General features: G+C 41.8%; 2 protein-coding genes across 2 annotated transcripts in view; both read right to left on the bottom strand.

Annotated features, from left to right (window-relative positions):
- The window catches only part of lmo7a (LIM domain 7a), a 49,821-nt gene extending 40,523 nt beyond the window's left edge, over positions 1 to 9,298 (bottom strand). Inside the window, exons 1-2 of the mRNA XM_071525676.1 lie at positions 9,215 to 9,298; positions 1,630 to 1,700 (exon numbers count right to left, since the gene is read on the bottom strand). Coding sequence (XP_071381777.1) covers positions 1,630 to 1,700; positions 9,215 to 9,283 — 140 coding nt within the window. The 5' untranslated portion in view covers positions 9,284 to 9,298. The remainder of the gene's footprint in view (positions 1 to 1,629; positions 1,701 to 9,214) is intronic.
- Positions 9,299 to 10,729: 1,431 nt separating this feature from the next.
- On the bottom strand, positions 10,730 to 12,236 carry LOC139649321 (ubiquitin carboxyl-terminal hydrolase isozyme L3-like; the record flags this gene model as incomplete). The annotated part of the gene is made up of 4 exons (XM_071525686.1): positions 10,730 to 11,575; positions 11,686 to 11,744; positions 11,944 to 12,019; positions 12,189 to 12,236. Coding segments are annotated over 4 exons (273 nt in total), but the record flags the coding sequence as incomplete, so codon positions are not given.
- Between the last annotated feature and the right edge of the window lie 510 nt (positions 12,237 to 12,746).

The raw sequence follows: 12,746 nt of genomic DNA, 5'->3' as shown, positions 1-12,746 counted from the left end.
TCAACCCATAGAGGACCATGTAATCTCTCAATTGAAGTTAAAAAATGAAAATCACCTAAATGGGAGTTCACACGACAACAGTGCTATGTTTGTGATGCCTTTCCACATTCTCCTCAAATGAAGGGATTGGAAACAGACAGATAAAGATAGTCTATTGCACTACATGATAGTTAGGGGTTGTGGGCCACATTGCAATTCTGTCTCATCTGGTCCCAATTTATGAAAGCATGGCAGGAAAGTGGCAATGTGACTATTGACTAAGGCTAAGAGTGACACAGTTTAAAAAAGAAAAAAAATGTATGGCACTGATTCAAATCAAACACATATGACCTATTAGACCATGGATGTAAGTAACAATGCAGTAAAAGAAGTGACAAGAAGTCTTTCTAGAAGATTGTGTCTGACCCTGTGTCTCTTCTGCTCATTCAGCAGACAGACTCAGGGGGTGCGGGGGTTGGGATGGGGTGTGTGTGTGTGTTTGTGTGTGGAGGGAAGGGGGAGGGGGGTTAGGCCTGGTCTATTGACTTTTGCCTGGACTGATAATTCAGGTAAAGAAAGATTACAACCTCTGACATTTGTATCCAAGTTAGTCGTTCGGCAGCACTAGGAGGAATAAAACAATAGAAAGCTATGGTGGCTTTGTCATTGAGCTAAAACAGGCTGAGTATGATAATGATCATGTGTAGGACCCATACTAAACATAGCAGAACAATTCTTCCCAGGCACTTGTGATAACCACAACACAATGGGAGGCAGAGTGTCTGTGGGTAAAGATAACTATTTTGCTGTCTGGCTCCCTCCTCCTCCTCCTCACACTGAGAAATCATGGACAGCTCTCTGAATGACAATGTGCCTGCTGTTCTTACAGAGAGTGATGAAACAGTGGAGTCAGGCTCAGATCAGCAGAATGAAGGGCTTCTCCTTAGAACAGATGCCAGGAGAGGTCTGGGAGATTCTGCACGGGCCGCTGGTAATTACAGCATCCTGCTGACTCATGCAAATAACACCATTGTGTCCATCCACCAGCGCTGCCCACACACACATATACACACATGCACATCCCTGATCTAGTCTACACCTCAGAAAAGCTGCAGCTCCACAACTCTAAGAAAGCAAGAACCTATTCTGTGCAGACAAAGTTCTTTCTATAACTTATCAAAACTCCTGCTTTTCAATGCACCCAGTCTAATGAGAAAGCAGGGTGCGCTGGCTCTCCCGTGTGGTTTCAGCTAGAGGATTTCCAATTACTACACAGCTTCTCACAGCTCTCATTAAAAGTAAGGATGGCGCTCTGCCCATCCACAGCGCTGTAACATCTGTCAAACGGGCAACACAATCCCCCTCGAAATAGATCAGAGCGCATAATCTCAAACAAGACCACAGAGGGCAGATCTGACACTGAAAACACTAACTATACAATACAATACAAGCTCTGTTGCTGCCGTCCCAAAACACTGGCTCCATTAACGTGGCCGACAAACAAACAATTCGCTCCCGGCAGGGGGTCTGCCGGGCGCCCTGGGAAATATCAGTAACACTTACGGTGGAGTGCAGGCCTGGAGGAGAGGAGAGGGCTTCCCAATGAATGAGTGGCTTAAGAGACGTGCCTGGGAAAAGCAGAGTACTTACTCACACAACAGAACGCCATTCTCCAGCGCCGATCGGAAGTTGTTGCTCCCAAATTTTTTCTTGGTTACTGCCTGGAAAAAAAAAAGGATACAGAAAGAGAGAGAGAGCAAAATAGCAAGAAGGGTGGGGTGAGGAGAAGGGTGGAGTGAGGAGAAGGGTGGGTGGGTGTGGGGGGGGGGGTCGGAGAAGAAAGGTAGGATGTTGAGAACAGTAGGAGAGGAAGTCAGTGGTATTTCCTCCTGGGTTCCTACAGTGTCTCTGGGACAGGGTTGAGAGTTCTTCAGGTATTCCTTGGGAAGGTCTGGAGTGGCTCGGTCCTTTCCTCACTTCAATGCTAAAAGCCTTTGGTAAACAGGAGAGCTGTGCTGAACAGAGTCGGAGCCAGGCAGCCCAAGCCACAAGGCTATGGGAGCATCTGGAGCGCCGGAGAAACACAGCGCTGTGTTATAGCCTCATGCCTTTCCCATGATCGCAAACCACCGCTGCAGGAACACCAAGACCCATTACGCAGGCAAACATACGCACACTGCATGCATGACATGCAGGCTTACACACTCTCTCTCTCACACACACACACACACACATACATAAACACACAATGTTTACATCCTTGATTTTAAACAGAATGCTCTACATATGTGATTATAATGTACACAGCTGAACTCAACTGCATTTTAAAAACTCTGCCAGTTGAGGTTTTCACTGAAATTGTTACATTTTTTTGTAAAAATGTATCTTAGCACTGTGAAACTTATACTCCTTTTAAGGCAATAAAAGTGTCTGATTTTTTATGAGGTTCTCATGCAGGGCTAAGGGATGTCTAATTCGTGCCAATAGCCACTCCTCAAGAGAGCTTCCTGTTTTCTGTTGAGGAATGTTACCCCCAGCAGTATCAGTAGCTCGGCTGCTAAATCCAACAAAAATAGTTTAAATAATTACAGTGGGAGCCACATTGTAATCATATTTTGCTACAGCCATGGATCTGTGATACTTACTGTAACAGGATGTGTATTATTTTAGGATAAAAAAGGATAAACTGCTTTAGAATAAATTGCTAATGTCCCAAACAAAGTGACATATGTGTAAAAGAAATGAGTAAACAATAAGACAGAACAACTTCTGTTAGTTCCGAGTCTGCGTGGGACAAAATTAATTATTATTGTTACAATAATTGTTATTGTTGACAATTATTATCTATATTTATTAAGTATATATGCACACACAGGGACATATGACATAATAAGAATGGGACACTATGTATAAAGGAAAGTACACACATAGACACACAGACACAGACAGACAGACAGACAGACACACACACACACACACACACACACACACACACACACACACACATACACACAGAAGCAAAACAGGTCAAACAGGTCACACCAACCAAATTGGTCAGATGCGCCTTGTTTCAAGCTTTTGTCCCTTTCCCTTACAGGCGTTCTTTGAAGGAACAAACACTAAAATAGCAAAGTAAAGGTCATCATTTTGAGGAGAGCAGGAGAAACCAGGCCAATTAACTGGATTGACAGGAGGACACTCACTATTATTTGCAAACAAAGTCTGGTTACACCCCAGAACACACCCTAGGAAACCTGAGTAAGCCAAGGCCTAAAATGCTCATCATTCCTAGGGAATTAGAGCGTATTGTATTTGATGAATAAGGTGAATGTTTTGACACAGGAATTCCTCTTTGTCTTGCATGGTGTAAGCGTCGAGTGTGCAGGCTCATTACACTTCAAACTGTAAGACGATCAAAGATTTGTGAGAACGCTCACTTGTGCTAAATGACTTGGAGGAAGCAGCTCAAGTTTCATAGGTTTTAGCCTTCAGTAGTCATAAAGTAGTTCTGTCATGTGATCCAGCCATTGTTAGGAAATACTTGATTTGTTTACAAAACACAGCAAGCACTTGGCCTACTCCACCTCCATTGACAAAATTACAATCATAACCAGACACTGAAAACAGGAACACAGACAGACAAGCAAAGCTGCAAACAGTCATATGCAAAGACACTCACACACATAAACACAGCAATAAACACCATCATCAGTCATGCCCTGGTGTTGGCATATGAAATCCTGACCCCTACTGTTCTATTAGACAACCTGCTATTATCAGAGAGCAGAGACCTGGGGCAGTTACTCTAAGTTGTTCTCTGTTTCACTTGAAAACACTGAGTATTCAACCATGAAAAGCGAACGCAAACACTGAAAATACACAAACACACTATTTTAATTGCTTGAGACTTGTCTTGATGCATGAAGACAATAGTTGAGACTTGACTTGACTTGGATTCTGGTGATTTGGGACTTGACTTGACTTGTACTTTGATGACTTGAAAAGATTGTGTGTTTGTGTAAATTACTTAGATTGAAAGTGATGATATTTGTTCCACCAGTGACTGAATTTGAATTCTGTTTTCTGAATTTAAATGGAGTGATTGAATTTATTGAAGCTGAAACTGATTACAGAATCAAACTCATGATGCACTTACCAAGTTTTTATCCATATAAAACAATATTGCATTGAAAAGTCCAACATATTTTGTTTTCTTTCAGATATTAAATTGATACTGGACTTTTGATTTGCTCTGACTTGACTTGGTGTTCTACATTTAGACTTGAGACTTGACATAAATGACATGGATTTGACTTGGACGTGAGTTGGCAATCTACATTTAGACTTGGGACTTGACTTGAGACTTGTGTCTCAAGACTTGAGACTGACTTGGGACTCCAGCAAGTTGACTTGGTCACACCTCTGATAAAATCGGGTGGAGGGGAAACAGCACCATTATTTTTCCTGCTTTCAGTGCTGCCTACTTAAGGTGCTTGTGATTCAGTTTTTGCTGTTACATAAAGACTTGGCATCCAGGACTATACAGTCTTTTATCAAGCTACATCAGTCAAGCAGAGTGAATGGGCTAATTAAGATATTATCTCCCGGCCCAAGTGTAGAAGGCGTGACCCACCCTGGCACTGGCGCTTAAGTTGGCTGTAGCCTGCACGAGGGTACTTCTCCTCCCCTGTATCGTCATCATTAGAAGTATTAACTTCCCCTTAGATCCAGCCTGCGTTACCCTGCCTCCCCCGCTGAACCTGCCATGTCGGATTACAGCTCTAATCTGCAAACAACATACCGCTACTCTGACTAAACAGGGGAGACTTAAGGCAGGAGCAGATATGAAAAACAGCTCGCCTTCCTGCAAACTCCCCCCTCCCTCCCTTGAAGAATGTGCTAGACTTCCTCGCAGCTGAAGGTGTCCAGGAATTGGAGCCATAACAACTTTCCCCATCTCCCCGTGAAGACAAATGGAGACCTTGGAGAACACGAAGGGGTCTTTTGCTGCTCCGATACATGCTTGAAACTCTATAGAAAACAATAGATTTCATTATTATTGCAATGAATCAGATGTACATGCTGGAATTATGTCTCAGTAGAACGTGACTCATCTGAGGAAGGGGGAGTCTCTGGGTCCCCGACTACAGCCATTGTTTATTCATGCAGGGCACTGAGGCAAATCAGTATTCAAGGTTTGTGTGGATGCACGAAATGCAACCCGCCGCTAATTGTTCCTAAAATTCTTTGCTCCTGGGATGGGATCATGGGGGCAATTGGGACATCATCCAAATATTTCAAGGACCTGCCTCAAGAAATATACCACTGTGGAAGCTATCACTATTGACACTAGCGTCTTATCAGCATCAATGTGTAACTGCAAGTCGTAGCTCCTCGTGTGAGGTCCTCCTTCACATGAGTACATCTGAATGCATGCAAGCTGGCTGGTCATGGCTCTCTATCAAAACAGTCAACAAACAGAATGCCGCTGCAGTGACGTGATGAAGGACCGGTCCGGCCACACTGCCCGTAGTGTGAAAAACAACACTGAGCTGTAGGTCACGAAAGCCATTCATGAGAGTGGGCCGCAAGACTAACACATTACAAATGATGGAATGGAAGAACGGGCAAGATATAAAACGAAAGGAGAGAGGCGAATGAGGGAAATATTAAAAAATGTGATTTAATCATTGTTGACTTAATCTGCAAGCTTGAGCAAATTCCCTATATACATGCAGATCCATGAGTAATTAGCATTCAGAGCAATCAATCTAAGCATGCATCCACAAAAGTAGCATCATGTTGCACTGTTTTCCAAACACCAAAACCATGAGGAAGCGATGAGGGAAGTTTCACACCACAGGCTTTGTTCAATGTTACATGAGAGCAACAACAGAATAAGTAACCAAACTTCAAGGAATACACAGGATTATGTTACCCTCTATTGGCTGCTTTATTCCAGGGTTAAAGAATTATGAGGAAGATGATATGGTCCATTTCAATCAGTCACTCTGACACAAAAGCAGGTGAATAAAAATCAAAGCTGGATCTGAAACCTGATACAGAACAGATCATACCCTGCATTGTTAAATTACCTTCAACCAGATCATTAGCTACTGTAGCTGAACCTCTGCCTAATACTCAGAGAAAAGAAACAATTGTTAAAGAGGTATTCTAAGTATTCTGGCTAAGATTCTCTGAGTGGAGGCACTTTGAGACAGCACATTCATGCCTATAACACCCTCAATGAAACATTTAATGACAAAATTGGCGTGGCAGTTGTTTTTGACACTCCTATGTATGTGACGTACCACTTCATCACAGTTAACAAAGCACTTAAAAGCACCCACCTTTCCAAATTATAAAATATCTGACAGTCTACAGTTACTTAAACTCCATTACTATAACCATAAACAACATTGTAGCACAGAAAAAACCATAATCTCAATACTTTATGGTAGGGCTGTGCAAAAAAATCGATACAGCTGAGTATTGCAATATTTTTTTCCATGATACTGTATCGATTTTCCAGCCCCTTGTATCGATACATAAAAAAAAATTATTCCTGTTTTAAACAGATTTAAAATGTCCTTAAATTTCCCTCAAATCCCTTTGAATTAAATAGTTTTGACTCAATTTGTCCGCTGAGTTATCAATATAATGTGATGTACATATTAGACTACCCAGGTGGTACACAGCAAGTTGTATTTTCAGGTCTATTTTCAGTAAATTATTATTATTATTAAATTATTGCAATGTATCGCAATATGTATCGTATTGCAATGTATCGCAATATGTATCGTATTGCAATGTATTGTGATACAATCGTATCGTGACCCATGTATCGTGATTCGTATCGTATTGTGAGGTCCTTGCCAATACCCAGCCTTACTTTATGGGTAGCTAACTGCTATAACAACTCAGTTATTATTCATAACAGACCTAATGCTGTTATGTTACATGTTACTTATGACCTGTCGCTGCCACTTGCTTTTATTGTCACAAGAGTCACTTATCAAAGGCCTTTCTATTCAATTAACAAGGACCTTCATTATTGCACAAGGCCCTGTAGTTGTAGTACACAGTGAACTGAGCTGAAGGCCAGCCAGCTCTGAGGGGGCTATGCTCACAGCCATGGCAGCTAATGCAGGAATGTGTCCATGTGACAGACTCCAGACCATTTAGTCTAGTTTTTAACAACACCACCTACCTAGCCATGCACACACGCCTCTGTTAAAAGTGCTGTGAAGCCAAGCAGCTTGTTAATCATTCAGTGGCAGACCCCATGGCCACAAAACTTTCCCTTTGAAGGAAACTGTGACTCCTGTGCCAGAACTTGGCCTCTGCTCTCTATTGTATTGCCCCAGCCCCTGCCTCCTATACCTGCACCTATACCCTTTACCTATTCAACCTAGTCAGTTTCCTACTTAATCCCCCTTCCCCTACCCGCCCCTCAATCTTTCTGCTCCTGCCTGAGATCATGCCCCCACCAAAGTCCACGAGCCAAGCCACTACAATGGGCCAGTGTGCAAGTGTGAGAGACGCTGATGTCACATTGAAAGCATTCAGATTCACCCCTCATGAAATTAGAACAATATTTGTTTAGTACAGCCGGTGCACCGGCTCCATGACACCCTGCTGGGAAGGGAATTTGCAGGACGAGGAAACATAATTTCACCCGCTTATATAGAGGAAAGAAAGAATGGGAGGCTGGCTGGAGCCTTGATGGAAACTTAAGATAATTTGACATTTTAGAAATGAAAAGAAAGTGTTATTGAAAGGGCTGGATAGGTTTACTGGGTAGGTAGCTATTGGGTTATTGCACTAGGAAAGGGGACACATTATGATCATGAAAAAAGCAGTTTTTACTTTGGCTCAGAAAACAATGCACTTACTGAGACATCACAAGCTCTTCATGTATATGTATGTACATATCCTGCTGCTCAACAGCTGATTTATCCTCAACAGAAATATTCCTGGCATGTACAGGTGTCTGGGATTTTTTTCTTTCAAAAATGTATGTGAATGTGAACAGTTGGTACAAGTGATAGAATTGGATCTGATTCAGTATACAAATGGAGCTTGTGTTTTACAGATTTTCCGCAAAATTGTCCCAAACAAGTTGCAAAGGTTTTCCTTCATTACTGCCATTTAATATAACAATTCCAATATGCTCTGTATGGATTGAGAGTGTTAACAGTTTTATTGCATGTGTTGTAAACTCTGTGAAATCCTGTGAATCTGGCTTGTTCTCTGCATTTAAACACTTAGGTCTGTAGTGCAATACCGAGACCATTGATCTACTCTTTTACTTAATGTCTCTGACATTTAATTTCTTCCTCACTGCCTCCTTGCACTTGGAGCCTCAAAGCTCAGAGTTTGCTGAAAACATTCAAAAATCTGATGAGCAGGTCTAGGCAAGACCTGACAAAGGAAACAAGCACACAATAATGATAAATGGGCTCAAAACCATGTACCAGAGAGTGAGTGAGTGAGAGAGAGAGAGAGAGAGAGAGAGAGAGAGAGAGAGAGAGAGAGAGAGAGAGAGAGAGAGAGAGAGAGAGAGAGAGATGAAGTTGAAGACAGACAAAGATATTGGGGTTGCTTAGGTGAAGTAAAGCCAATTGAGTTCCAGTAGTTAAAATAACCCAGTGGTTCTTCTAGTTGTTACGACCTCATAGGTTATCTGAGAGGTGAGGACCGGTCAAGAGTCACACATCCATCCATGCATCTGTTGGTCCAAACTTCTGTTCTCTGGGGGCAAGCAGCTGTGGCTGCCTGATCAGCTTTCACCCAAAGGCTTAAAAACTGAAGCAACATGCTTCTCAATCAGGAATGTGTTGTAAAATAACCCAACTTAAACTCTGCTTACTCATCTTTTTAGGCTGACATTTTTAATATGTAAAGTCAGAGTAGCCTATACAGTAGCCTGAGTAGTATCAAACTGACGCAAGTTATACGTGGATATGGGGAAAGATGTTACTTTCCTGACAATACAATCGATTTTTGCTTATACTGGTGCTTGTTATTATTGCCTTATGATCACCGATTGGATGCACCTAATCATTTACCTCAACATCACTGGTCCCCATATATTTCACACTGCTTCAGTTTCATTATTTCCATGAAAAATGACAGAAATCTTTGTAGGCTTTTCAACAGCTGTAAACCCCCCCCCCCCAAAAAAAAACAACAAAGCAAAAGTTATGGTATAACATTAGGTAGTTGCACTCACCTCAAGCCATCTCTGCGCCTCCAAGTAGGCTTCGTCGCAGCTGACGGCGGACTGCTCACGCCACTCCATCACAAAAACTTATCCAAGCGCGATCTGAGTAACACCAGTGGGCCAAATCAGTTCCTAGTGGCCCGCATGTAAAGTCCAGTGACATAAATGTGGGCCAAGTCAGACAAGCAGACACAATTAAGACACTCAGAGTCGTCACGCGGACTGATACGGCACACTTTTCAGCGCGACAGGTGAACTTGCAGCCTAATAACAACAACACTCCTGACTATTCATCATGAAATATGCCTCTTATTGTTCATTTCCATCGGTGTCTCTGGGGTTGGGTCGGCTACTGACACCGTGTTGGTCTCATATCATTGGATGAATGCAGGGTGTAACAGTAATGAATTCCCTTGCACCAGTTGCTTACCTGTTCTTTCCTCCGACACACCTTTGTTTTTTTGTGTTTTTTTCTTTGTTTACAATCCGTTACGCTTCCAGTACTTCACCTTTCTGGCGGTCAAACGTGTCTTCGGAGCCGGCCGGAGCTCACTGCGTTTCTAAGAAAGTCAGCAGTGTCAGACAGGGGAGCTACCGACTCTTTTCATGTGGAGGTTGTGTTGTAGGCTAAGGCAGGGGTTCCCAAAGTGGGGTCCGGGGACCTCCAGGGGTCCTTGAGGGGCTCCAGGTGGTCCCCAGCAAAATAAGGAATAGTTCAATTTCGCTATTATTTCACTCCCTAGAAGTCAAGAAGGCTAATTTTGGTTTCACAGGTTTCACTGCCTCCTCCCCATCTGCAGCACATTCTATACCAAATCCCAACTATCTATCTTCTCAGATTTTTTCCCCCTCGTGGTAAAATCTTATCAAACTGGGGTCCGTGGTCTAACGGTTAGGATTATCTGGATGAAAATGAAAAAGGTTTGTGAGCCCCAAAGGAGACAGCACTTTAAAGAGAAAGTGAACTTTAATTCTCTCCCAAAAACTTTATGTGGGTTATTCTTTCCTGAAACGCCACCCAGCGGTGACTAGGCTGTGTTGCAGTGTTACAACAGGAGAGAAATTACAAAATCTATATTCAAGGAAAACATCAAAATTGTCTGAGCATAACCCCCCTTTAACCTTGTTAAAAATTCTCATCAGCCAAAATAACAGAACGAAACTGTTGGCAGAGTGTTATAACACTTTCAGTAAAATTATTATGATTTAGGCTTGCAACTTTCAACATAGGTTCATGGTTGCATTCAAAATAGTTTTTGAAGAAGTGGACACTTTTTATTTAAGACCTCTCCTCAAGTTACTGGACAGGTTTTCCCTCACCACTGCTGACACTACAGATAGAGTAGCCTACTTCACCATTTCAAAAATACTCTTTTGAAGTAGCACCAGTCTTATTGACATTAGATTCTTCAAACCTGTCCAAGTACAAATTACAAAATACACTACAGTAAGTAGATGCATGCTCCAAATAACTGAAATGCTGTTCATTTGTGCCATAGAGTATTCACAAGAGAAGTGTTTCATAAATTTGCTTTTTATTTGACAGAATGTCTAATTCTTCTTACAAAAATGTAGGCACCTTCCGCATAGATGTATCACTTGCATTTTTATTTTGATCTTATAAATTCCAAAGTAAAAAAAACAAAAAGTTAGCCTCACATATAGGAGGCAGGCTCCTTTGATCAGCTCCTTCATAACGCCATTACTGCATACAATAATTTAGGCCTACCTGTTTTCAAAGCTATTATTCTATTGAACAAAATTATGAAAGCCTTGTAAAACTCTTCTTAAACTTGTTTTGATAATATGGGCTTAAAGAAAGATTACTGTATATCTATCTTTTAAGTCCATAGTGTTAAAACAAGTTCAGTTATCCAGTGTCTTATGGGAAATATTGCCCAACTTTCACAATCTTAACTGAGTGCCAAATACGCCATGTAAACAAACTTTAGTGCAGGGTCAAGGTAGCACAACTGAAATCTGCAGTAGTTACTGGGATGTTTCAACTATGGGAAACTGGTTTACTTTGATCTCACACCAGCCACTTTCAGTTGCATAGCAACATTCTAATTCCCTTAGAATGCCACACAACTCTTAACAAGTAATGTGTAACAAAAGTGGAACATTACTTTAGAATGATATCCCTTACTTTTTATTGTTTTTCCCACACCACAGGCTAAGCTACTTTGTAAAAATTCTAATTTTCTAATAAAGTCAGCACTTGAGAATGATTGGCAGTTGCGTTTTCTTTCTTTTCTCGGCAGTCGCAAGGAAGTGTCATCAGTAGGAATCTTTGGAGAGGGCGATGACCGTGAAACGAAGCTCCTGAGGGTCGCGAGCCATGAAAGTCTTACACACCTGTGTAGCATCCTGCAGTGCATGGGAACACAAAACAAGAGGAAAAAAATAATATTTGCAATTAAACTTGCACAGCCATTTTTATGAGAATGTGTGTCTGTTGTATCTTTTAATTGTTTTACCTCAAGGAAAGAGTCTTCAGTCGTTTTTCCATGGACAATAGGGAAAGGCTTGCGGCCATCTAGGTACATCAAAGACAGTTCATCAAGACCTCTTCAACACGTTAAATTGACTGAAATAACAGCTCTGTCACCACTGAATCCATCACTTTGAGTCATATGGACTGGAGCTATTACTGTCAACAATGTGACAAATGCTCAATCAAACAATATTTTCTGTATGTGACGTGCAACAAGATCCTTTAGCAGTGGATAACTTACCCAGTTCATACAACTGTCCTCCAACATTCACAAAAGCTATAAAATGCAGATTTACTTTCTCATCTATGCTCGGGGCCTAAGACACACAAAAATAAACACAGAGTTCGGCTGAGTTCAAGTCATGTTGTTAGATTAATGTGTAATAAACTGCATGTCCATCACATAACTCTACACTGTAATATGTGCTGTGGTGTTACCTCTGTCAAAAGCAACCTCAGACAATATACCTAAAACTTAACACTAACCTCAGTCTGTCCTTCCTGTGCACTGGATTCATGCGTAACGCGTATACTCTGGAAGAGAAAGCAGAAAAAAAAAAATCATTTATAATTTACCAAAGGCTTTGCACTGCAAGAGTTGAGTCATCATCCTTACAGTTCATCCCCCCTGCTTTTTTCCAAAAGAGTGGGCAGTCCACCCAACTTTTTCTATTCAAACAGTTCAGTTGGAAGAGAGAGAGAGAGAGAGAGAGAGAGAGAGAGAGAGAGAGAGAGAGAGAGAGAGAGAGAGAGAGAGAGAGAGAGAGAGAGAGAGAGAGAGAGAGAGAGAGAGAGAGAGAAGAGAGAGAGAGAAAGAGAGAGAGAGAAAGAGAGAGAGATTAGCGTGTCCACCCGGGTGTCATGTTTCCATCACTGCCAATTGGAGCTGGAGCCGATAAATACCCGTGACTACTGCAGAGTCATTTGACCCGGGAATGAATGTCGATTGTACCCTTTCATGCTGAAGACAAAAGCCAGATGTTAGTGGGTGTTAGTGGGTTTTTTGACCAGTGTGAAAGGGGCTAGAGAGAGAGCTACACAAAA

The sequence above is a fragment of the Centroberyx affinis genome, unplaced genomic scaffold (assembly GCF_046629955.1).
Source record: "Centroberyx affinis isolate AG114_WGS23_722 - 3 ecotype Tasmania unplaced genomic scaffold, CSIRO-AGI_Caff_v1 ptg001328l_1, whole genome shotgun sequence".
Lineage (NCBI taxonomy): Eukaryota > Metazoa > Chordata > Actinopteri > Beryciformes > Berycidae > Centroberyx > Centroberyx affinis.
The sequence above is the reverse complement of the archived record's forward strand: the minus strand, read 5'-3'. Positions and strand labels throughout refer to the sequence as shown.